Genomic DNA, 27,191 nt, shown 5'->3' on the forward strand with positions numbered 1-27,191 from the left:
TGAGATGTGGTGTCAGTGGTTTCCCACCCCGGGGACTGCTTTAGGACGTCCCATGGTCCTGTGTCCCCCAATGATATGAGCGAGAAAACGATATTTTTGTGAACTCACCTTGTAAAATCTCTTTCTCGCTTTATTCATTGGGGGACACAGCACCCACCCATTGTTGTTGGTTTCTACTGAGACCAGTGGTCCAAGTTGCCGGTTGGGACTGAGGTCCGGTTCGGTTGTTCTGTTGGACTGTGGTCTTCCTGTTTTTTGTTTTGTTTCGGTATGTTTCTCCTACTGCTGAAGCACAAACTGATATGCTCTCTCCAGGCTGGAGGGGGTATAGCTTGCAGGGGAGGAGCAAACAGCTTTCAGCCTAGTGTCGCCTCCTAGTGGCAGCAGCAAGCTATACCCATGGTCCTGTGTCCCCCAATGAATAAAGCGAGAAAGAGATTTTACAAGGTGAGTTCACAAAAATCTAGTTTTTTGGCATAAGTTAGCGGAAATTGATTTTTTTTTTGTTTTTTTCTCACAAAGTCTCACTTTCCGCTAACTTAGGACAAAATTTTAAATCTTTCATGGACTCAATATGCCCCTCAGCGAATACCTTGGGGTGTCTTCTTTCCAAAATGGGGTCAGTTGTGGGGTGTTTGTACTGCCCTGGCATTTGAGGGTCTCCGCAATCATTATGTGTATGGCCAGCATTAGGAGTTTCTGCTATTCTCCTTACCGTATTTTTCGCCCTATAAGACGCACCGGCCCATAAGACGCACCTAGGTTTTGGGGAGGAAAATAAGAAAAAAAATATTTTTAACCAAAAGGTGTTTGATGGGTTTGGAACTAATGGTGGTCTGTGGATGGCACTATTACTGGGGATCTGTGGATGACTGACACTGTTATGTGGGGGATCTGTGGATGACGGACACTGCTATGGGGGAATCTGTGGATGACGGACACTGTTATGGGGGGCATCTGTGGCTTGCACTGTTACAGGGGGGGATCTGTGGATAGCACTGTTACAGGGGGGGATCTGTGGGTGGCACTGTTATATATGTGCCATCCAGAGACCCCCAGCCCATAACAGTGCCATCCACAGACCCCCCCCAGCCCATAACTGTGCCATCCACAGATCGCCAGCCCTCCGCCCCGCCCCCCCACCCCCCCACCCCCCGCCGCCGCCGCCGCCGCCTCTAGCAAACTAAAATATAATGTCATATTCATTTAATACTAATTAAACATGCCCCTTCAGTCCTAGTACTACGGTACCTTACATCCTAATCGCTTGTGTAGAATGCAGGCAGGACGGGCGGCGCGTCTCTCACTGACGTCACTTGCCTGCGCCGCCTGCTTCATTCACTTGCCTGCGCCCGCCCGCCCGGCCTGCCTGAATTCTACTGCCGCAATTAGGAAGTAAGGTAGTAATAGGACTAAGGGGGCATGTTTAATAAGTATTAATTCAATATGACATCTGATTTTACCGGAGCGGCGGGGCGGTGCTATATTACACTGACTGCACCGCCCCGCCGCTGTTGCCAGCCCCCAGCTCCTCCTCCCAGTCCCTCCCCGAGTCCCCGCTCGCTCTAAACTGCACGCATTCGCCCCATAAGACGCAGGGGCATTTCTCCCCCATTTTGGGGGAAGAAAAAGTGCGTCTTATGGGGCGAAAAATACGGTATATTGAGCATACAGGTAATGAGATTTTTTTTTCCGTTCAGCCTCTGAGCTGAAAGAAAAAAATGAACGGCACAGATTTCTTCATTCGCATCGATCAATGTGGATGAAAAAATCTCTGCCCAAAAAAAAAAAATGGAGGGGAAAGGCGTCTGCCAGAACATAGGAGCTCCGCCCAACATCCATACCCACTTAGCTTGTATGCCCTGGCAAACCAGATTTCTCCATTCACATCAATCGATGTGGATGAATAAATCATTGCCGGGATTTTTTATTATTTTTTTTTATATACAAAGTGTTTGCCAAAGCATAGGAACGCCGCCTCCTCCTCAGCTCGTATGCCTTGGCAAACGTATATTTTACTGCAGAGTAGAAATCTCGTCTTGCTGCATACACCGACTTGCGTGTAATCTGACAGCAGCGCAATGCTTCTGTCAGAATGCACATCAGTGCTGCAGCTAGTCGATCGGTTGGTCCACCTGAAAGGTAAAAAAAAAAGAAGAAAAAACCAGGCCGCAACGCAATAATTTTATTAACTTTGGAACAGAACATATAAACTTTAACTTTTTGAACAAAACATGAACCTTTTTGCTTACTGGTGTTTTTTTTTTTTTTTTTTTACCTTTATAGAACAAACCTCTCCTTCCCCATGGATCAATGTGCAAAGCGCAAATCGCCCAAAGATGTGGCGAAGTGCGTTATGCACTTTGTCCCAGGTGAAAGGAGACGTTTGCAGCAGCTGTGAGTGAATGGGCCCTAATAGCCCTGTGTGCCTGTGAGATGTGATCCCTATGCTAGGTGTACCTGTGTGTGGTACTTCTGGAAACACTGTCCAAAGCATAGGGCAGGGTGGTCAGGACAGTCAGGACAGAAATAGCGGGTGTCACGCCTTATTCCACTCCTGCTACAGACACGACATCTTTTTCGGGGTGACGGTTGGGTTGAGGTACCAGGAACGACATTGGGGAAATGTCGCTCGTGTAGACGGCTAACTACACTGGTGGATGGGGCCACGGAACCTCCTGGGTACAGGAGGTTCTCGATGATCTCTTCCTGAAATTTGAGGAAGGATCCAGTTCTCCCATTCTTACTCTAGAGAACAAAACTATTATACAGAGCCAATTGAATCAAATATACAGACACCTTCTTATACCAGCGTCTGGTTCTGCGGGAAACTAAATACGGAGACAACATCTGGTCATTGAAGTCCACCCCTCCCATGTGAAGGTTATAGTCATGGACTGAGAGGGGCTTTTCAATGACACGGGTTGCTCGCTCAATTTGTATTGTCGTGTCGTGTTACACAATGCGGCCCTCTGCCCCCTTGCAAGACGGGTGGTAACGAGCCGTTGGGGGAAGCCCGCGCGACTAGTTCGCGTGGTGCCACAGGCGCCAATCTGTTCTCGAAACAAATGAACTAAAGAGGGCCACACTTGTGTAGAAATTGTCCACATAAAGATGGTACCCCTTGCCGAATAAGGGTAACACCAAGTCCCAGACTATCTTCCCACTGCTCCCCAGGTAGTCAGGGCAACCGACCGGCTCCAGGGTCTGATCTTTTCCCTCATAGATCCGAAATTTGTGGGTATAGCCTGTGGCCCTTTCACAGAGCTTATACAATTTGACCCCATACCGGGCGCGCTTGCTTGGGATGTATTGTTTGAAGCCAAGGCGCCCAGTAAAATGTATTAGGGACTCGTCTACGCAGATGTTTTGCTCTGGGGTATACAAATCTGCAAATTTCAGGTTGAAATGGTCTATGAGGGGCCGAATTTTGTGGAGCCGGTCAAAAGCAGGGTGGCCTCTGGGACGGGAGGCGGTGTTGTCGCTAAAGTGCAGGAAACGCAGGATGGCCTCAAAACGTGCCCTGGACATAGCAGCAGAGAACATGGGCATGTGATGAATTGGGTTCGTGGACCAATATGACCGCAATTCATGCTTTTTAGTTAGACCCATGTTGAGGAGAAGGCCCAGAAAAGTTTTAATTTCGGAAACTTGGACTGGTTTCCACCGGAAAGGCTGGGCATAATAGCTTCCCGGGTTGGCGGTTATAAATTGTGTGGCATACCTGTTTGTTTCGGTCACGACTATGTCTAAGAGCTCCGCAGTCAAGAACAGCTCAAAAAATCCCAGGGCCGAACCGATCTGAGCTGTCTCAACCCGAACTCCAGACTGGGCAGTGAAAGGGGGAACTACAGGTGCGGCTGAAGTTGGGGACTGCCAATCAGGGTTTGCCAGCACCTTTGGGATTCTAGGGGCTCTACGGGCCCGTCTTTGCGGTGGCTGCGACGGGGTCACTACTGCTCGTGCCACCGTACCAGCTTCAACTGCCCTTCTGGTGCTCGCCACTTCAACAGGTTGTACGGCAGTGCTGGTACTAGGTCCAGGGAGGGATGCGCTGCTGGTGTATGCCTCATCACGTAATCCGACAGCGCCAGCCCCACTCTGCTGCTCTTGAAGCGGATCCTGCGCAAACTGTGGTCTAGCAACACAGGGCCGGGTACGCCTGGTGCTATCAGGGACCTCAGCCTCCTCGTCCGAACTTTTGGGTCAGAGAGCCACTGCTTTCTACAGGTTCGTATTCTGACCCGCTAGATTAATCAGATGAGGGTTCCCATTCCTCATCCGACTGGGTCAGAAGCCTGTAGGCCTCTTCAGAAGAATACCCCCTGTTTGACATTTGGGCAACTAAATTTAGGGGTATTCCCTGAGACTACCTAAGAAAAAAAGCAAGCCTGTCTTACAAAGGGGAGGCTAGCGAAGTACCGGAGGCCGCTGCGGTTGATAAAAAATATCAAAACTGAGTTTTTTATCGCCGCAGCGCGTGTAAAGTGAATGTGCAGTGATCCAAAAAAATATATTTTTTGTCACTGCGGTGGGGCGGGTGTGGGCGAACGCACGTGTGGGCGACCGATCAGGCCTGATCGGGCAAACACTGCGTTTTGGGTGGAGGGCGAACTAAAGTGACACTAATACTATTATAGATCTGACCGTGATCAGTTTTGATCACTTCCAGATACTATAAAAGTACAAATGCTGATTAGCGATACGCTAATCAGCGAATCAGTGACTGCGGTGCGGTGGGCTGGGCGCTAACCGATCCCTAAACTACCTAACCAAGGGGCCTAAACTATCCTAAAACCTAACGGTCAATACCAGTGGGAAAAAAAAGTGACAGTTTGCACTGATCACTTTTTTCCTTTCACTAGTGATTGACAGGGGTGATCAAAGGGTTAATTGGGGTGCAGGGGGGTGATCTGGGGCTAGTGTGTACTGTTGATGCTACTCACTGTGAAGCCTGCTCCTCTGCTGGATCCAACCGACGAAAAGGACCAGCAGAGGAGCAGGGCAGCCATATAACAGATCATATTTACTTTTTTTTTTAAATCATCAGCTTGCCAGCCGCGATCATTGGCTGGCAAGCTGATGACACGACCCCCCTTGACGAAATGCCGGCCCGAACTGCGCATGCGCGGGCCGGCAAAGCGCGTCATCTCGCGAGATGACGCGTATATGCGTGACTCTGCGCAGCGCTGCCACCTCCGGACCGCACATCTGTGTTAGGCGGTCCGGAGGCGGTTAAGGACAGCAATGAAATGCAGTGGAAAGGTTTGAGATTAAGTTAATTTTCATGGCAAGACTATGCAATTCATCTGATAACGCTTCATAACATTCTGGAGTATATGCAAATTACGATTATAAAAACTTAAAGGGATTCTGTCACCTGCCCTCAGCCAAAAAACGATTTTAAAGCAGCCATGCAGCACAGCTTACCTGGATTAGGCTGTGCTCTTTTATCTTGAAATCCGTCCAGCAGTTACTTCAAAAAACGACTTTGATCAATAAGGAAATGCGTCCTGAAGGTGCCCAGAGGGGCGTTTTTTTCTTCTTAGTGAGCCCAGTACCGCCCCTCTTTCAGTGCCCAGCCCGCCTTCCTTGTACTTCCTAACCGCCGCCCCCAGCCTGCCACAGCCTCTCCTGCCTCTCCTCCCCCTCCCTCACGCCGAACGAAGTCTCGCACAGGCGCAGTACCCACTGAGGGCTGCGCCTGTGCGATCATCAGGAGACTGAGGGCGGCAGCTTCATCTTCGTCACTGGGCATGCGCCGAGCCCAGTGACGTCCGATGTTAGCTCTTTCCCTCAGTCAGCCTGGTAGGAAGCGCAGATGATTGCCGATCGGCTGATGCACCCTGCGCTTTCTCCAGTCTGCCTGCCTTTACTTAATATAATAATACCTAATTCGCCCCAACAAATACTTATTTCTTTCCTGAAGGGAGGGTGGGGAAAGAAATCGCTGGCCGTCTTCACTGTGGCAGGCAGACTGGAGAAAGCGCAGGGTGCAGCAGCCGATCGGCAATCCTCTGCGCTTCCTACCAGGCTGACTGAGGGAAAGAGCTAACATCGGGGGCAGGTGACAGAATCCCTTTAAGCAGCAACTTTTCCAATTTCCAATATTTATGTTATTCTCAAAACTTTTGGCCACGACTGTAGATTGAAAAAAAAAAAAAAAAAATCACAAAATTTAGACAACTGCAGAATTAGTCTAAAACTTCAAAATTGTTGAACGAGGCGCCCAAAACATATGTACTTTCAGTAAACTGTCTAAAACATTTATTTCAACTAAAAACAGACTAGGGTTGTCACAATACCAAAATTTTGACTCGATTTCTATACCAAAGTATACAAAAAATTATTGCGATATTCTATACCACGTGAAAAAAAAGCTGGGTGCATAACGTATTTTATGGAACGTCCAGCCTATAATAGAACAGTTCTATCCTATTTTTTAAGGGGACAAGGTGACTAAGCCATTGTGAAACGCTGTACAGCACAGCAGTGGCAGAGCGAAGCGCACAGCGTCATAGCAACCAATGACGCTGTGCGCTCCTGCACTCAGCAGGAATCCAGGCCGGTATCTCATGGTCCGTGTTCCATGAGGCTTTAGAGGTTAAATTCTAGGAGGTCAAGCACAAATTGATTAAGTGGTATCGGGAAGGTGTCCCTGGTTGCTAGGAAGCTCGATACTGCTTTGAGACCAAGATGGTCTTCAACATCTACTGAGGCAAGAAGTGTTGTTTTATCCAGCTGCATCCCATCTAGTCTGAGCAGTAGGTATGCAGTTAAATTAATGATGAGTAGAAGAAACGGCCCAGACTTTTGTTTTGCTTTGTTTTGTATGTTATGCTTTTATTATGATAATCTATACGCAAAAAATACTTTGTTTAAGCACGTTATAGAAAAATAAATAAAATAAAATGGTGTTTCATGCTCAATAATACACCTTGCTGTCTGTAAAATGTACTATTATAACATGAGCATTTACTCTGACATTAAAAATCTATTGAAACTAAATGAAATAGAGGTGAATGAAACATTATGTTCATTGCAATTAAAATAGCGCTTCCACAAAAATGTTTATTCTTTGGCCTATTAGAAAGGTGTATGATGTACTCCCTAGTGAAGGTAATTTCTTACCACTGACTGTATTTGTGAGTTATAACCTCCCTTTTTATCCTTAGCTGTGTCATGTGACCAGCACTCAGATTTCCAATTAACACAGGACAGGAAGTCACTTACTTCTCTATTCATTTCTACCGTATTTTTCGCCCTATAAGACGCACCGGCCCATAAGACGCACCTAGGTTTTTAAGGAGGAAAAAAAAAACAAAAAAAATTTGAACCAAAAGGTGTGCCTAATGGTGTTATGTGGGATCTGGGGATGGCACTGTTATGGGGGGGTCGGTGGATGGCATTGTTATGGGGATCTGTGGATGGCACGGTTATGGGGGGCACCGTGGATGGCACGGTTATGGGGGGCACCGTGGATGGCATGGTTATGGGGGGCACCGTGAATGGCACGGTTATGGGGGGCACCGTGGATGGCACGGTTATGGGGGGCACCGTGGATGGCACGGTTATGGGGGGCACTGTGGATGGCACGGTTATGGGGGGCACTGTGGATGGCACGGTTATGGGGGGCACTGTGGATGGCACGGTTATGGGGGGCACTGTGGATGGCACGGTTATGGGGGGCACTGTGGATGGCACGGTTATGTTGGGCACTGTGGATGGCACTGTTATGGGGGATCTGTTGATGACACATAAATAGCATTTTACGCTATGTGTCCACAGACCCCCATAACAGTGCCATCCATAGAATGACCCCCAATAGGGATGAGGGGCTGGCATCCAGCTCTGTAATTACAGCGGGCCCGGTGCAGTCACTGTATTCTGCTACACCGGGCCCGCTCACTGTAGGAATCCTAACTGCAGGCAATGCTAACAGTCTTTTATCCAGCCTGTACTTACGATACTAACTTTCCGGCAGGCAGCGGGCAGGAGGCTGAACTGGTGGGCGGGCGCTTACAACGTAACTCACTATGTCACGCGCCAGCTCTCCCTTCTTCATTCATAAAGTGGGCGGAGCCGGCGCGTGACATAGTGAGTTACGTTGTAAGCGCCCGCCCACCAGTTCAGCCTCCTGCCCGCTGCCTGCCGGAAAGTTAGTATCGTAAGTACAGGCTGGATAAAAGACTGTTAGCATTGCCTGCAGTTAGGATTCCTACAGTGAGCGGGCCCGGTGTAGCAGAATACAGTGACTGCACCGGGCCCGCTGTAGTTACAGACCTGGATGCCGGCCCCTCCTCCCTCATCCATGCCCACTAATACACCCGCCACCGCGCTGCGCAGCATGCGGTCGGCGGTATACAAAGTCAAGTATTCGCCACATAAGACGCACTGCCTTTCCCCCCACAATTTTGGGGGGGGAAAAGTGCGTCTTATAGGGCGAAAAATACGGTAATTCTGACATTGAGGCTCCCATGGAAATACATAGAGAAACTAACTTTCTGTCCACACATACTATGCTGTGTTATTTGGAAAATCTGATTGCTGGTCACATGACACAGCTGAGTATCAGAAGGTTAGGGATAACAAACAGTCACTGGTCAGAAGATTACCTTCACTACATTTTACATCACGTACTGTACCTTTCTAACAGGTCAGAATAAACATTTTTGTGGGAGTGCTTCTTTAATGAAAAATATTAACTTTATGATGTTATACAATCGATATAACGTCTAAAAAATTATAATTGTGATGTAAAAGTATTTGAAAAGGAAAATATAGATTGTTCCTCCCACCATGTTACATAGATTTTTAGCTAATGAGGGTGAGAAACAAGCACCCATTGGGCATCCATGTAATTGTAGGTAATATACTGAGGAGCAAAAGGGTAATTATACTTTGAACTTTCGACTTTCAGGCTCCATATAACACCATCCTCTAAAGCTTCAAATGTGAGGCTACCATAATTTTATAGACAATCATTCGGCTATCTGATACATAAATTGGACAACTATTTAGCGTATGATTAGTTATGCAGATTCCTGTCATGTAGCTGCATTGTTATTTTTTTGCTCCTACAATTCAAATATTTTTTTTTTTATTAGTATTTTGTAAATCCACCTTTGGCTTTTAACACTGTCTGAATCCTTCTGGACATGCTCCCGATCAGATTCAAGCATGTCTCGACCGAAATCTGTTCTAAGGTCTCTTCTACACGTTGCCAATGTTGTGGGAACTATATACAGTGATCCCTCAAGATACAATGGCCTTAAGATACAATATTTTCAACATACAATGGTCTTTTCTGAACCATTCTAAGTTGAAACCAGACTCAACATACAATGCCTCAGACTCAGATCCAAACAATCAAGGCCACGTCTCTGATAAAATAGCTGTATTAGTTGTTAGTTAGCAGTTGTCCCTGACTGTTATATGTAAGGACTTGTTATATCTGTCTGCTTATTTTTCTTAAATCGTCATTTTCTCTTATCTTGGATGACATTTTAGGGCTTTGGAACCAATTACTCAACTTACAATGGTTTCAACATACAATGATCTTCCTGGAACCAATTAATATTGCAGCTTGAGGGACCACTGTACTTGTAACATTCTTTGTTTTCTCGTTGATGCAATCCCTTACCCAATATTATAACAGAGCCGCCCTTATCTACTGGCCTAATCATAAGATCAGGATCTTTCTTTGAATTATTTCGAGCTTTCCTTTCACCCTTTAGTAATACTGCATTTGGGGTAAACCGGTGGCATAGATTGTAATTTAGCAAGCTCCTTTTCAACCAGAAATTGATAATGGAAAAAAGGGGAAAATTTAACATATTCTATTTTTTTCCGGTGTGGAAGGATCACGGACCCATTCAAGTTGAATGGGTCTGCATCTGTTAGCGCCAGCCACACAGATGGTGCCCGAGCATTGGGGACCGCAGATTGCAGTGCCCAGTGCACTTTTAACGGGACGCACACATTTGAGCCCTAAGGTTGTAAATAATACAGCCCTTGCCATGCTCCGATACTCTACTCATACGGGCTGATTGGGTAAAGGAGTTATGTCACAACCCCTTGAACAGTTTTTGCATTGTCCAAATTGCCATTTTTTTATTGAAAGAGATCAGTTTTAGACATTAATCAATGAACCACACAATTCAGAAATATTCATAAGTGCATGTGAATTTTCCCATTATTATCCTCAGAGAAAAATTTTTATTTTCACTGTAAGTAGTCTCATGAAATGATTAGCATTTAAAAGAGTGGTAAAAAGATCTATGAGAAGCCCCAAAACTAATGACTTTTGATAGTATTGAGATTTGATCTGCAGTTATCACTTGCGCTGACATATTAATTACAGTAGATGTAATATTTTTTAATACTGTTTGGTTTGTTGTCAATTATAATATTTTTTGCTGTGCCTGGCGTTGTTTCTTTCCTCCCCTAAGTGTTCTTTTATTACAGGGGGTTTCTGTTTGGTCTGAGCTGTGTAGTTTTATTATTGTTGAGGTGGATGTGTCTTTTTCGCTGATTGTGCATCATGTGCTGTAGATCTAATATATTATCCGAATCTGTGGAATCCTAAGTAGTATCTGTATTTCATAATCAGTGGATGAAAAACTGACCCTAATTACATTGCTTTGTTCTCCAGAAATTTTATTTTTATTTAATTTCTTAAGAATTTAAATAGGATTAGGCTGATTTGCGTGGCTACTAATAAACATTATTTGTTTGATAATCATGCAAGTCACAATCAATTAGTTTTCTTTTTATTTGTGATCTCTCTCTCTCTCTCTCTCCAGTTTAGTGACATTTTCTTATCTTTTTTTTTTACCCGGACATACCTAGAATTTCACCCAGGCAGCCCCCTGAAATGAGCATCGGAGCATTTCATGCTCCAATGCTTTCCCTTGCCCTGTGCTGGAACGCGCAGGGCAAAGGCTTTTTTATTTTATTTAGAACAACACACTGCTGGGCGGAAGCTTCTGCCCAGCAGTGTTCCCGGTGACGTCGCCAACTCTGGTGGGCAGGCTTTAGCAGTTCCCTAGCCTAGGCTCCACTATCCCCCTGTGCCATCAGATCTGTTCCCCCAGTGCCATCGGCTCTACCCCCCCCCCCCCCTTCAGAGCCATCGGCTCTCCCCCACCCCAGAGCCATCGGCTCTCCCCCACCCCAGAGCCATCGGCTCTCCCCCACCTTTGTGCCAGCGGCTCTCCCCCCCCCCCCTTTGTGCCAGCAGTTCTCACCCCTTGTGCTATCATCTCGCCCACCTAGTGCCAGCAGCTCTTCCCCCCCTTGTGCCAGCAGCTCTCCCCCCCCCCCCTTGTGCCAGCAGCTCTTCCCCCCCCCCTTGTGCCAGCAGCTCTCCCCCCCCCCCCTTGTGCCAGCAGCTCTTTCCCCCCCCCTTGTGCCAGCAGCTCTTTCCCCCCCCCCTTGTGCCAGCAGCTCTTTCCCCCCCTTGTGCCAGCAGCTCTTTCCCCCCCTTGTGCCAGCAGCTCTTTCCCCCCCTTGTGCCAGCAGCTCTTTCCCCCCCTTGTGCCAGCAGCTCTTTCCCCCCCCCCTTGTGCCAGCAGCTCTTTCCCCCCCCCCCTTGTGCCAGCAGCTCTTTCCCCCCCTTGTGCCAGCAGCTCTTTCCCCCCCTTGTGCCAGCAGCTCTTTCCCCCCCTTGTGCCAGCAGCTCTTCCCCCCCCTTGTGCCAGCAGCTCTTCCCCCCCCCTTGTGCCAGCAGCTCTTCCCCCCCCCTTGTGCCAGCAGCTCTCCCCCCCCCTTGTGCCAGCAGCTCTTCCCCCCCCCCTTGTGCCAGCAGCTCTTCCCCCCCCCCCTTGTGCCAGCAGCTCTTCCCCCCCCCCCTTGTGCCAGCAGCTCTTCCCCCCCCCCCTTGTGCCAGCAGCTCTTCCCCCCCCCCCCTTGTGCCAGCAGCTCTTTCCCCCCCTTGTGCCAGCAGCTCTTTCCCCCCCTTGTGCCAGCAGCTCTCCCCCCCCCTTGTGCCAGCAGCTCTTCCCCCCCCCCTTGTGTCAGCAGTTCTCACCCCTTGTGCTATCATCTCGCCAACCTCGTGCCAGCAGCTCTCCCCCTTGTGTCAGCAGCTTTCCCCCTTCCCTTGTGCCAGCAGCTCTCCCCCCTTGTGAAATCCCCCCCCCCCCCGCTCCTCCTGACACCCGGAGTGCACGGCGTCATTAGTTGCTTAGTCACACCAACTTACCTTTCCAGCAGGGGCGCCGCCAACACTCCATTGTTCCACACTGCTCTGCGTCTGACGTCACACAGCGCGTCAGGTCATGGCGTGCATACGTCAAGAGGTCAGTGCCGCACGGGACCATGGATGTGCTGTGGAGTGTCTGGAGGTCGCCTGCTGTAAAGGCGAGTATTGCGGGCCAGCAGGAGACCACGGAGCGGGAGTTATAGTAAGTGCTTCACTCCTACTCAGTGGTCACGTGACACAAACGATTCTTCAATGCAAAAAATTTGCATTGAGGATTTTTTTGTGTCAAATTACTTGATTCACTCGAGTAATCGTTTCAGCCCTAATGGTACTTTCACCTTGTGCCGATCATCTAATATCTGTAAACTACTGAAGTCATAAACGCTTATTTAAAGGGGTTCTTTGGGAATTTAGAAAATGAAAATACTTAAATTACTTTAGTATAAATATATTCCCAAATACATTTAATTATTTAGAATGGTTAATTTTGTCTGGGGAGCAATAAAATGGTAATATAATAATAGCAAAGACAGGTGCACTCTGCGGTCTTACTAAACCCTCAAACTGACGTTAAAATTGAGAGATTAGCCAACATGTCCTACTATGGAGGACATGTCTGAGCTCGAGCACCGCGCCAAGGTTTCTCAAGTGGCTCGGGTCCTAACATTCACCTACCTGTGCCATATTGGCAATACCAGGCGCCAGTGGGCGAATTACAAGAGAGTGAGGTCCTACTCACAGAGAACTCGCCAGTTACTGCCAGCATGAGGAGGGATGAGTCTGCGAGTCCCACTCAAGACTGGCTGATATGGCCCATGCCTGGAGGTGTATAAACTCCAATTTAAATGTGCCTGTTTTCCATCCACAGGATACATTTAGGTGCAACTGCAAGGCCTGGGCCATATCAGCCAGTCTTGAGTGGTACTCGCAGACTCCTCCCTCCTCCCATTGCTAGCATGGCTTCATGAGTCGGACCTCATGCTCCTGTAATTCACCCACATGCGTCTGGTATTGCCCATACGGCACAGGTAGGTGAGTGTTAGTACCCGAGCTACTTGAGAAATCTTGGCACGGTGCTCTGGCTCAGACATGTCCTCCATAGTAGGACATGTTGGCTAATCTATCAATTTTAACATCAGTTTGAGGATTTAGTAAGACTGCAGAGTGCACCTGTCTTTGCTATTATTATATTTTTATATTGGTTATCTTAATCATATCCACATAATCGCTATCTTGTGTAGGATGTTTATTGTGGTACTTGTGGTCCGCTGCGGGCATCCTCAACTGTATGCATTTTTGCTGGGGATCGCCATTAGCAACGGGCCGCATGTGCAGGATTTGCTCCCCTGTGTATGTATGTATATGTATGTGTGTGTATATAATATATATATATATATATATATATATATATATATATACAGGTCCTTCTCAAAAAATTAGCATATTGTGATAAAGTTCATTATTTTCTGTAATGTACTAATAAACATTAGACTTTCATATATTTTAGATTCATTACACACCAACTAAAGTAGTTCAAGCCTTTTATTGTTTTAATATTGATGATTTTGGCATGCAGCTCATGAAAACCCAAAATTCCTATCTCAAAAAATTAGCATATCATGAAAAGGTTCGCTAAACGAGCTATTAACCTAATCATCTGAATCAACTAATTAACTCTAAACACCTGCAAAAGATTCCTGAGGCTTTTAAAAACTCCCAGCCTGGTTCATTACTCAAAACCGCAATCATGGGTAAGACTGCCGACCTGACTGCTGTCCAGAAGGCCATCGTTGACACCCTCAAGCAAGAGGGTAAGACACAGAAAGAAATTTCTAAACGAATAGGCTGTTCCCAGAGTGCTGTATCAAGGCACCTCAGTGGGAAGTCTGTGGGAAGGAAAAAGTGTGGCAGAAAACGCTGCCCAACGAGAAGAGGTGACCGGACCCTGAGGAAGATTGTGGAGAAGGACCGATTCCAGACCTTGGGGGACCTGCGGAAGCAGTGGACTGAGTCTGGAGTAGAAACATCCAGAGCCACCGTGTACAGGCGTGTGCAGGAAATGGGCTACAGGTGCCGCATTCCCCAGGTCAAGCCACTTTTGAACCAGAAACAGCGGCAGAAGCGCCTGACCTGGGCTACAGAGAAGCAGCACTGGACTGTTGCATGTCATTCGGAAATCAAGGTGCCAAAGTCTGGAGGAAGACTGGGGAGAGGGAAATGCCAAAATGCCTGAAGTCCAGTGTCAAGTACCCACAGTCAGTGATGGTCTGGGGTGCCATGTCAGCTGCTGGTGTTGGTCCACTGTGTTTTATCAAGGGCAGGGTCAATGCAGCTAGCTATCAGGAGATTTTGGAGCACTTCATGCTTCCATCTGCTGAAAAGCTTTATGGAGATGAAGATTTCATTTTTCAGCACGACCTGGCACCTGCTCACAGTGCCAAAACCACTGGTAAATGGTTTACTGACCATGGTATTACTGTGCTTAATTGGCCTGCCAACTCTCCTGACCTGAACCCCATAGAGAATCTGTGGGATATTGGGAAGAGAAAGTTGAGAGACGCAAGACCCAACACTCTGGATGAGCTTAAGGCCGCTATCGAAGCATCCTGGGCCTCCATAACACCTCAGCAGTGCCACAGGCTGATTGCCTCCATGCCACGCCGCATTGAAACGGTCATTTCTGCAAAAGGATTCCCGACCAAGTATTGAGTGCATAACTGAACATAATTATTTGAAGGTTGACTTTTTTTGTATTAAAAACACCTTTCTTTTATTGGTCGGATTAAATATGCTAATTTTTTTAGATAGGAAATTTGGGTTTTCATGAGCTGAATGCCAATATCATCAATATTAAAACAATAAAAGGCTTGAACTACTTCAGTTGGTGTGTAATGAATCTAAAATATATGAAAGTCTAATGTTTATCAGTACATTACAGAAAATAATGAACTTTATCACAATATGCTAATTTTTGGAGAAGGACCTGTATATATACATACATACACAACTGCATATGGGTTTGAGCACTTCCTGTCTAACAGCACCATTTTTTTTGTTTGTTTGAGAAATAAAATGGCCACCATCCTATTGGCACACACAAAACCTGTCCTAATTACACAGGCGGACAAGGTACTTTACAACACTGAGGTAAAGAGCTTCCTCGTCCTCCGCTCTGCTTGTTAGGAATTATGATCCTGAATACAGATGATAAGATCTTCAGCTGAATCTCTGTAAGAATGGCGTTCATGAGGAGACATGAGGTACAGAGAGGGCGGACAGGATAGATAATGTGGAGCTGTGGTAATGGAGACTGCATACAAGTGTTGCTGCTCATTCACTACACCCCAGTATCCTCTCTGTACTTCATGTCTCCTAACGAACTCCATTACTATAGAGATTAATCTGAAGATCATATTAAACTGTATTCTGGTTCATAATCAACTCTTTAACTTGTCCTCCTGTGTAATTGGGACAGGTTTTGTGTGGACTAGTAGGATGGGGGTCATTTTATTTTTCCTAATGATTGCTTCCCTGACAAAACGAGCCATTATAGCTAATGAAAGGTATTTGGTTATATATTTATAATGAAGTAATATTTAAGTAATTTCATTTTCTTCATTCCCGGAGAACCCCTTTAAGCCACATTCTTATCAGTAAGATAACTGAGCTATAATGAGTGTTTATAAGGTCAGAGAGCAGATATAAGGAGTCAGTCTGCTCCTTGTCCGACAGAAAAGGCAGAAAATCTACAGGCTGCTTATAGAGCATCTCAGCTATCTACAGAAAAAGGAAGCCATATTTTTAATAAAGACCAATTAAAAAAAATATTTTAGCTCAAAATTAGTACAATGCAATAATAAAAATAAATTGCCCCCAAAGGTATACCAAGCAAACAAACCGAAAACGGTGCTCACACAGTTCCGTTGTAAAACATATATAATTTTTATTGTAACATAATTAATATATATAATGAGCCACTAAAAATGAATGAGAGTGACAGCAAAAACGCCATCCTGGTGCTGTACACGTGTCAAAGGAGGTGACAAGCATATCTAAATGTAATGTAATTACCGAATATTTAAATATACAATAAATTATGCATATAAAGGATATACACTAGCTTTCCCCCTCTCAATGAGTCTCAATGACGTTGACCACATGGCTAAGGTATTAAAACCACATACATATGCTAAAGTGCATAGACTAGAGTAGGGATCGACCAATATTGATTTTTTTAGGGCCGATACCGATAATTTGTGAACTTTCAGGCCGATAGCCGATAATTTATACCGATATTCTGGGAATTTTCATTTTTTTTTTTTTAAATAAAAAATTCCTACACAAATCTGCTGAAAATTAATGTTTATTGTTAATGTGTATTTTTTTTTGTAAATCTTTCTTTTTCATTTATACTTAACTAATTAACTAATATTTTGGTGTTTTATTTATTTATTTTTTTTACTTTTTTTTTTTTTTTACTAACTTTTAGCCCCCTTAGGGACTAGAACCCTTGTCCTATTCACCCTGATAGAGATCTATCAGGGTCAATAGGAGCTCACACTGTCCCTGCTGCTCTGTGCTTTGTGCACACAGCAGCATGGAGCTTACCATGGCATCCAGGGCCTCAATAGCGTCCTGGCTGCCATGGTAACCGATCGGAGCCCCAGCATTACACTGCTGGGGCTCCGATCGGAGGAGCAGGGGGGTGGAGGGCGCACTGCGCCACCAATGCTTAATACTGGGGGGGAGGGGGGCACACTGCGCCACCAATGTCTAATACTGGGCTTGGGGGGGGGGGACTGCACCACCAATGTCTAATACTGGGCTTGGGGTGGCGCACTGTGCCACCAATGAAGATAAATCTCTCATTTATTCATATACAGGAGGCGGGAGCTGGCTGCAGAATCACATAGCCGACTCACGACCTCTATGAGAAGTAGCTGCGATCCGCGGCACCTGAGGGGTTAACTACCGCAGATCGAAGCTAGAGCTCATAGAGGTCGGGAGCCGGTGTTCTGCCAGATCTCTATAGCTTGACGAAAGTATATAGCGGAAGTGACGTGGTGCGCTGCGCAAGCACACAAGCGCACTTCCACAAATCATCCGAATCATCGTCTTAAAGTGACAGTCACCTCGGGTAAAATACAGCATCTACATTAATTTGTACCCTTGCGGCCTCGGCCTTGCTGCGCTCGGCATTTAGTAAAACTGACTCTATGCCGCCATTGATAGTAAAGAAGGAAATGGATGGTAACGAAAGAGACTATCAATCTCTTTCTTTATCATCCATTTCCTTCTTTACTATCAATGGCGGCATAGAGTCAGTTTTACTAAATGCCGAGCGCAGCGAGGGCGAGCCCGATGCGTAGCGAGCGAACCGAGCCCGCGAGGGTACAAATTAATGTAGATTAATGGAGCTGTATTTTAATGGAGATGACTCACTTTAAGAAATCTATACCCTTAAGTGTGTGCACGTGCGGTGTGCGAACTACTGCAGTGGAGGCTGCAGGAATGCTTTGCTGAAGTACGCTTGTGTGCTTGCGCAGCGCGCCACGTGACTTCCGCTATAGACTTTCGGCAGAACACCGGCTATGTGATTCTGCAGCCAGCTCCCGCCTCCTGTTCAATTTGAAATTAGAACGAATGAGAGATTTCTCTTCATTTGGTGGCGCAGTGGCCACAGCCCCTCCTCTTCTCTTGTCCCCTGTCCTTTCATTGGCGGCAGCGGCTGCAGCAGCACAGGGGGAGGAGACACGGCTTCCTTCTCCCCTGTGCTGCTGAGGGAACACAGAGAGCGCTGACAACAGCGCGATCTGTGTTCCCCATACGCTATCGGAATATCGGCAAAATAGATGCAGATACCGATAGCGGTCAAAATCCTGAATATCGGCCGATAATATCGGTAAAACCGATAATCGGTCGATCCCTAGACTAGAGTAAATTCACAGTGCTCACCAGGTATAAGAGGTCACCTTTACCCAATGCCAATAGGACTAAAAGGCAGAGACTCACCTAATGATGACAGTGTGCTGTACCAACCAGGAGGGCGCTACCCCAAAGGTATACATAGCTTAATTAAGGTGAAAAATTGCTCGGTCCTAAGGGGACTGGTTGTAATAGTGTCTGTCATCTCTTAATACAAGCGATGGGTCATGTACATATAAAAAATATTTTTTTAAATATCTAATGCTAATACGCTGTAGTTCTTTAAACACTGCACGTCCAAACTACAGTGTGTAAACAAACAGTGGGAAGACTGGACTGGCGGAGCAGAGAATGCAGCTGGAAAAAGATAAGTATGCAGTCATTTTAGTTTATAGCATTCTGGGGAATTCCTCAAATTTGTGATTATCTTGGACAACCCCTTTAACTACTATATATTGATGACTTTACATCCCATGAAGGAGCGTCGGAGCCTTCTCAAACAGCTGATCCTAGGGGGTTCCGGGTGTCGGACCACCAACGATCAGCTATTGATAACCTATCCTGAGGATAGGTCATCAGTATCAAAATCCCAGAAAAAAAAAACCTTTAAGCAATAAGTTATCCTTTCCTGTCTTTTAATGTATTATTATGATACAATGAATGATAATTACCTAATAAACTTGTACCTACTTATCTATATTCTTTTAGGAAAAACAAGAGGAAACTACTGCAGAGCCACAAACTGCAGATGCAGTTCCTTCCACACCCCAGTCTGTAAGAGGGGTCAAACTTGAGGCCAAGAGGCCAAGAGAAGGAGGCAGAAAGAAGAACCTCTTACTCTCAAGTATGTATAGTGAACCATGGTACATTGCTTTATACATGACATATTGATTGTGAAGAAGCATATTAGCATATACCGGTAAATTACGCACCCACTTTTTACCCAACAAGTGTATTTATATTTTTTTTTCTAGTCCTCGAAATATATATTCTAATGTACTAGAATCTGGACAAATGCTTCCTCGGTTCAGAAAGCCTTTAGTATAGCTAAAGAGGACTAGAAATCATTTAGAGCACCTTTCAGCATGCTTTCATAGTATTTAGCAGGAGCCAAAACTAGAATCTAGAAATGGAAATATATACTCATAGGACTAGCTACACTGTGCAAAATTATTAGGCAAGTTGTATTTTTGAGAATTTATTTTGTTTAACTACAGTGCTGTCGGTCAATCCAAAATGTTAGTAAACCTCAAACCTGAATATTTATAAAGCAAAAGTGAGGTTTTTGGCTTTCTTAGGAGAATATCTTTTATAGAATATATTTTGTTGTTGATTTACTTCTATGCTTTAGGTCGTTGTCCTGTTGCAACACCCATCTTTTGTTGAGCTTCAGCTTGTGGACAGATGACCTTAAGTTCTCCTGCAAAATGTCTTGATAAACTTGAGAATTCATTTTTCGTTCGATGACGGGGCCCAAACCATGATGCCCTCACCACCATACTTCACAGTTGGGATGAGGTTTTGATGTTGGTGTGCTGTGCCTCTTTTTCTCCACATATAGTGTTGTGTGTTTCTTCCAAACAACTCCACTTGGGTTTCATCTGTCCACAGAATATTTTGCCAGTACTGGTGTGGAACATCTAGGTGCTCTTGTGCAAACTGTAAATGTGCAGCAATGTTTTTTTTTTGTGGCTTCCTCTGTGGTGTCCTCCCATGAAATCTATTCTTGTTTAGTGTTTTACATATCGTAGATTCGCTAACAGGGATGTTAGCATATGCCAGAGACTTTTGTAAGTCTTTAGCTGACACTCTAGAATTCTTTTTCACCTCATTGAACAGTCTGTGCTGTGCTCTTGCAGTCATCTTTACAGGATGGCCACTCCTAGGGAGAGTAGCAGCAGTGCTTTCTCCATTTATAGACAATTTGTCTTGCTGTGAACTGATGAACAGCAAGGCTTTTCGAGATACTTTTATAACACTTTCCAGCTTTATGCAAGTAAACAATTCTTAGGTCTTCTGAGAGCTCTTCTGTGCGAGGCATCATTCACATCAGGCAATGCTTCTTGTGAAAAGAAAACCCAGAACTGGTGTGTGTTTTTTAGGGCAGGGCAGCTGTAACCCAACACCTCCAATCTCATCTCATTGATTGGACTCCAGTTCGCTGACACCCCACTCCAATTAGCTTTTGGACATGTCGTCATTAGTCTAGGGGTTCACATACTTTTTCCATCTGCACTGTGAATGTTTACATGGTGTGTTCAATAAAAACATGGTAACATTTAATTATTTGTGTGTTATTAGTTTAATCAGACTGTGATTGTCTATTGTGACTTAGATGAAGATCAGATCACATTTTATGACCAATTTGTGCAGAAATCCATATCATTCCAAAGGGTTCACATACTTTTTCTTGCAACAATTAGTTTCATAATATTTATATTATTTATATTATATGTTTCTATTTACTCCACATTGTTGGTTCCATATTTTCTATATTATATTCTCATTCATTTTGTTAAGACCATGCGGGGTGAGTGTGTTTAGCTGATAGATCCAATAGATCTCCCACTTCTGAAGAGGATCAAATCTGTTGTATGGGTTGGGCGGTATAAAATCTGTCAGGGTTATCTTAATAGTATGTCTTTCTTTTTCCAGAGTATTAGCACAGTGCCTTGATAAGCTGTGTTTTGCGTAGAGTTTTTGTATGTTTTCGATGTTGATTCAGACGGCAATGTAGTTTCTGGGTTGTACGCCCTACATATTGGAGGCCGCATTCGCATTCAAACATATAGATTACATATGAGGGGTGACAAGTCAGGTGATGTCTGATGTCAAAGGAGGTTTTGTTAAAAAATTAGAAGAAGATAACCGCAGCACTCCAACTTCTCAATGTATTTTGGTGTTTATTCCTCACCCAACATGCAACGTTTCGAACCCAGTGAGTCTTTGTCTTTGCTTGACAAAGACTCACTTGAGTGGAAACGTTGCATGTTGGGTGAGGAATAAACACTGAAATACATTGAGAAGTTGGAGTGCTGCGGTTTTCTTCTTCTATTTTGGTACCTTGGGGACCCAAGGTCAGGATCCAACACCGCTGGCACCGCCACTAAATGGACTGAGTGAAAATATCTCAGCAGTGATGGTCAGTGAACACATGCGGGCTGCCATCTTTAGTAAGGTAGACTCACCCGTCCGGTGATGCACAGCATATGCTGTGAAGATACGAGATGTGCAGCACCTGAAACTATGGATACTGGAAGCCTGTGCTGGCATTTCTCCTGCGGTGTTGCTATCAGTGTGTGAAGAGTGGGAGAAGAGGATTGCATTGACAATATGCTGTGACATATGCTGTGAAGATACGAGATGTGCAGCACCTGAAACTACGGATACTGGAAGCCTGTGCTGGCATTTCTCCTGCGGTGTTGCTATCAGTGTGTGAAGAGTGGGAGAAGAGGATTGCATTGACAATATGCTGTGACATATGCTGTGAAGATACGAGATGTGCAGCACCTGAAACTACGGATACTGGAAGCCTGTGCTGGCATTTCTCCTGCGGTGTTGCTATCAGTGTGTTAAGAGTGGGAGAAGAGGGTTGCATTGACAATCCAACACAATGGGCAGCACATTGAAAACATTTTATAAGTGGTCAGAAACTTGTAAATAACTCATGAAAGAATAAAGTTACGTTAAAACCAAGCACACCATTGTTTTTCTTGTGAAATTCCCAATAAGTTTGATGTGCCATGACCCTCTTCCTATTGAAAAATCAAAAGTTGGATTCAAAATGGCCAACTTCAAAATGTCCGCCATGGTCACCACCCATCTTGAAAAGTTTCCCCCCTCACATACAGGTCCTTCTAAAAAAATTAGCATATTGTGATAAAGTTCATTATTTTCTGTAATGTACTGATAAACATTAGACTTTCATATATTTTAGATTCATTACACACCAACTGAAGTAGTTAAAGCCTTTTATTGTTTTAATATTGATGATTTTGGCATATAGCTCATGAAAACCCAAAATTCCTATCTAAAAAAATTAGCATATCATAAAAAGGTTCTCTAAACAAGCTATTAACCTAATCATCTGAATCAACTAATTAACTCTAAACACCTGCAAAAGATTCCTGAGGCTTTTAAAAACTCCCAGCCTGGTTCATTACTCAAAACCGCAATCATGGGTAAGACTGCCGACCTGACTGCTGTCCAGAAGGCCATCATTGACACCCTCAAGCAAGAGGGTAAGACACAGAAAGAAATTTCTGAACGAATAGGCTGTTCCCAGAGCGCTGTATCAAGGCACCTCAGTGGGAAGTCTGTGGGAAGGAAAAAGTGTGGCAGAAAACGCTGCACAACGAGAAGAGGTGACCGGACCCTGAGGAAGATTGTGGAGAAGGACCGATTCCGGACCTTGGGGGACCTGCGGAAGCAGTGGACTGAGTCTGGAGTAGAAACATCCAGAGCCACCGTGTACAGGCGTGTGCAGGAAATGGGCTACAGGTGCCGCATTCCCCAGGTCAAGCCACTTTTGAACCAGAAACAGCGGCAGAAGCACCTGACCTGGGCTACAGAGAAGCAGCACTGGACTGTTGCATGTCATTCGGAAATCAAGGGGCCAGAGTCTAGATGGAAGACTGGGGAGAGGGAAATGCCAAAATGCCTGAAGTCCAGTGTCAAGTACCCACAGTCAGTGATGGTCTGGGGTGCCATGTCAGCTGCTGGTGTTGGTCCACTGTGTTTTATCAAGGGCAGGGTCAATGCAGCTAGCTATCAGGAGATTTTGGAGCACTTCATGCTTCCATCTGCTGAAAAGCTTTATGGAGATGAAGATTTCATTTTTCAGCACGACCTGGCACCTGCTCACAGTGCCAAAACCACTGGTAAATGGTTTACTGACCATGGTATTACTGTGCTCAATTGGCCTGCCAACTCTCCTGACCTGAACCCCATAGAGAATCTGTGGGATATTGGGAAGAGAAAGTTGAGAGACGCAAGACCCAACACTCTGGATGAGCTTAAGGCCGCTATCGAAGCATCCTGGGCCTCCATAACACCTCAGCAGTGCCACAGGCTGATTGCCTCCATGCCACGCCGCATTGAAGCAGTCATTTCTGCAAAAGGATTCCCGACCAAGTATTGAGTGCATAACTGAACATAATTATTTGAAGTTTGACTTTTTTTTGTATTAAAAACACTTTTCTTTTATTGGTCGGATGAAATATGCAAATTTTTTGAGATAGGAAATTTGGGTTTTCATGAGCTGTATGCCAAAATCATCAATATTAAAACAATAAAAGGCTTGAACTACTTCAGTTGGTGTGTAATGAATCTAAAATATATGAAAGTCTAATGTTTATCAGTACATTACAGAAAATAATGAACTTTATCACAATATGCTAATTTTTTTAGAAGGACCTGTATACTAATGTGCCACAAACAGGAAGTTAATATCATCAACCATTCCCATTTTATTAAGGTGTATCCATATAAATGGCCCACCCTGTATTTTCGGCAAGTGGTAAAAGTATGGGGTACATGGAGTTCTTGACGTTAGGAAGTTTTTCTTTTTTATGTATTGGTTTGTGAAGGCTTGTTTGATTAGTGCGTTCAGTTTTTTTGTTAGCCCTGGGAAGGGGTCTCCTATGGTTGTCTCATACTAGCAGGTATTGCCTAGGATTTTCTCGGCTTCTTGTTCATAGTCTTGGACGTTCTGTATTACAATTCCACCTCCTTTGTCACCTGGGCGTATAATTATGTTACTGTTCTTTTTTATGTTAAGAGCTCTCTCTCTTTTACATAAGTTTCCTTTGTAATCTAATGTATTTATATAGTTTGTTTTTACTTTTAATTCCTATGAGATTAATTCAAATAATGTGTAAATAATGTGTCCCTGACTTTGTACGGGGAAGAAATTGGGTTTGGGTCTGATATCCAAGTGCCTATATGTGGGGCTTTAGGGGCGGTCTAGAATTCTGGCTTTCATAGACCTGTTACTGTGCCTTTTAACCACCTCCGGACCGCCTAACGCACGGATGCGTACGGAAGGTGGTTGATTTACTCCTCCTGGACGCATCTGTGCGTCATCTCGCGAGACGCGAGATTTCGGTCAGAGCCGGCCCGCGCATGTGCATCACGGGCCGGCAAAAGTTAAAGCAGTATTTCGTCAGCAACCTGCCAGCCAATGATCGCGGCTGGCAGGTTGCTGATTTTTAAAAAATCCAATCAGAAGCCATATAGCAGATCATATTAGTAAATATGATCTGTTATATGGCTGCCCTGCTCCTCTGCTGGTCCTTTTCGTCGGTTGGATCCAGCAGAGGAGCAGGCTTCACAGTGAGTACACCAAACACCACACACTAGCCCCAGATCACCCCCTGCACCCCAATTAAACCTTTGATCACCCCTTTGATCGCCCCTGTCAATCACTAGTGAAAGGAAAAAAGTGATCAGTGTAAACTGTCCCCTTTTTTTTTTTTTTTTTACTGGTATTGACTGTTAGGTTTTAGGATAGTTTAGGCCCCTTGGTTAGGTAGTTTAGGGATCAGTTAGCGCCCAGCCCACCACACCACAGTCCCTTATTCGCTGATTAGCGTATCGCTAATCAGCATTTGTACTTTTATAGTATCTGGAAGTGATCAAAACTGATCACGGTCAGATCTATAATAGTATTAATGTCACTTTAGTTCGCCCTCCACCCAAAACGCAGTGTTTGCCCGATCAGGCCTGATCGGTCGCCCACACGTGCGTTCACCCACGCCCGCCCCACAGGTTGCGCAGGATCCGCTTCAAGAGCAGCAGAATGGGGCTGGTGCTGTCGGATTACGTGGTGAGGCATACACAAGCAGCGCAGCCCTTCCTGGACCTAGTACCAGCACTGCCGTACAACCTGGTGAAGTGGCGAGCACCAGAAGGGCAGTTGAAGCTGGTACGGTGGCACGAGCAGTAGTGACCCCGTCGCAGCCACCGCAAAGACGGGCCCGTAGAGCCCCTAGAATCCCTGAGGTGCTGGCAAACCCTGATTGGCAATCCCCAACTTCAGCCGCACCTGTAGTTCCACCCTTTCACCGCCCAGTCTGGAGTTCGGGTTGAGACAGCTCAGATCGGTTCGGCCCTGGGATTTTTTTGAGCTGTTCTTGACTGCGTAGCTCTTGGACTTAGTCGTGGCCGAAACAAATCGGTATGCCACACAATTTATAACCGCCAACCCGGGAAGCTTTTATGCCCAGCCTTTCCGGTGGAAACCAGTCCAAGTTTCCGAAATTAAAACTTTTCTGGGCCTTTTCCTCAACATGGGTCTAACTAAAAAGCATGAATTGCGGTCATATTGGTCCACGAACCCTATTCATCACATGCCCATGTTCTCTGCTGCTATGTCCAGGACACGATTTGAGACCATCCTGCGTTTCCTGCACTTTAGCGACGACACCACCTCCCGTCCCAGAGGCCACCCAGCTTTTGACCGGCTCCACAAAATTCGGCCCCTCATAGACCATTTCAACCAGAAATTTGCAGATTTGTATACCCCAGAGCAAAACATCTGCATAGACGAGTCCCTAATACATTTTACCGGGCGCCTTGGCTTCAAACAATACATCCCAAGCGAGCGCGCCCGGTATGGGGTCAAATTGTATAAGCTCTGTGAAACAGGCTATACCCTCAAATTTCGTGTCTATGAGGGAAAAGATCAGACCCTGGAGCCGGTCGGTTGCCCTGACTACCTGGGGAGCAGTGGGAAGACAGTCTGGGACTTGGTGTCACCCTTATTCGGCAAGGGGTACCATCTTTATGTGGACAATTTCTACACAAGTGTGGCCCTCTTTAGGCATTTGTTTCGAGAACAGATTGGCGCCTGTGGCACCGCGCGAACTAGTCGCACGGGCTTCCCCCAACGGCTCGTTACCACCCGTCTTGCAAGGTGAAATGGAGAGACAAGCGTGACGTTTACATGCTCTCCTCCATTCACGCAGACACAACAATACAAATTGAGCGAGCAACCCGTGTCATTGAAAAGCCCCTCTCAGTCCACGACTATAACCTTCACATGGGAGGGGTGGACTTCAATGACCAGATGTTGTCTCCGTATTTAGTTTCCCGCAGAACCAGACGCTGGTATAAGAAGGTGTCTGTATATTTGATTCAATTGGCTCTGTATAATAGTTTTGTTCTCTACAGTAAGGCTGGGAGAACTGGATCCTTCCTCAAATTTCAGGAAGAGATCATCGAGAACCTCCTGTACCCAGGAGGTTCCGTGACCCCATCCACCAGTGTAGTTAGCCATCTACACGAGCGACATTTCCCCAATGTCGTTGCCGGTACCTCAACCCAACTGTCACCCCGAAAAAGATGATGTGTCTGTAGCAGGAGTGGAATAAGGCGTGACACCCGCTATTTCTGTCCTGACTGTCCTGACCACCCTGCCCTATGCTTAGGGGAGTGTTTCCGGAAGTACCACACACAGGTACACCTAGCATAGGGATCACATCTCACCAGGACAGGCACACAGGGCTATTAGGGCCCATTCACATACAGCTGCTGCAAACCTCTCCTTTCACCTGGGACAAAGTGCATAACGCACTTCGCCACATCTTTGGGCGATTTGCGCTTTGCACATTGACCCATGGGGAAGGAGAGGTTTGTTCTATAAAGGTAAAAAAAAAAAAAACACCAGTAAGGCTACTTTCACACTAGCGTTTGATCGGATCCGTTCTGAACGGATCCAATCATATTAATGCAGACGGAGGCTCCGTTCAGTACGGATCCGTCTGCATTAATAACTTCGAAAAAATTCTAAGTGTGAAAGCAGCCTGAGCGGATCCGTTCAGACTTTCAATGTAAAGTCAATGGGGGACGGATCCGCTTGAAGATTGAGCCATATGGGCTCATCTTCAAGCGGATCCGTTCCCATTGACTTACATTGTAAGTCTGAACGGATCCACTCGCCTCCGCACGGACAGGCGGACAGCTGAACGCTGCTTGCAGCGTTCAGCTGTCCGCCTGGCCGTGCGGAGGCGAGCGGAGCGGAGGCTGAACGCCGCCAGACTGATGCAGTCTGAGCGGATCC

The 27,191-nt window shown here is 45.7% G+C and overlaps 1 protein-coding gene across 1 annotated transcript in view; it reads left to right on the forward strand.

Annotated features, from left to right (window-relative positions):
• The window catches only part of ZNF414 (zinc finger protein 414), a 208,798-nt gene that overhangs the window by 15,499 nt on the left and 166,108 nt on the right, over window positions 1-27,191 (forward strand). Inside the window, exon 2 of the mRNA XM_044281924.1 lies at window positions 18,839-18,974. Within this exon, the coding sequence (XP_044137859.1) occupies window positions 18,839-18,974 (136 nt within the window). The remainder of the gene's footprint in view (window positions 1-18,838; window positions 18,975-27,191) is intronic.

This window comes from Bufo gargarizans, chromosome 1, assembly GCF_014858855.1.
Source record: "Bufo gargarizans isolate SCDJY-AF-19 chromosome 1, ASM1485885v1, whole genome shotgun sequence".
In the NCBI taxonomy this organism is placed as follows: Eukaryota; Metazoa; Chordata; class Amphibia; order Anura; family Bufonidae; genus Bufo; species Bufo gargarizans.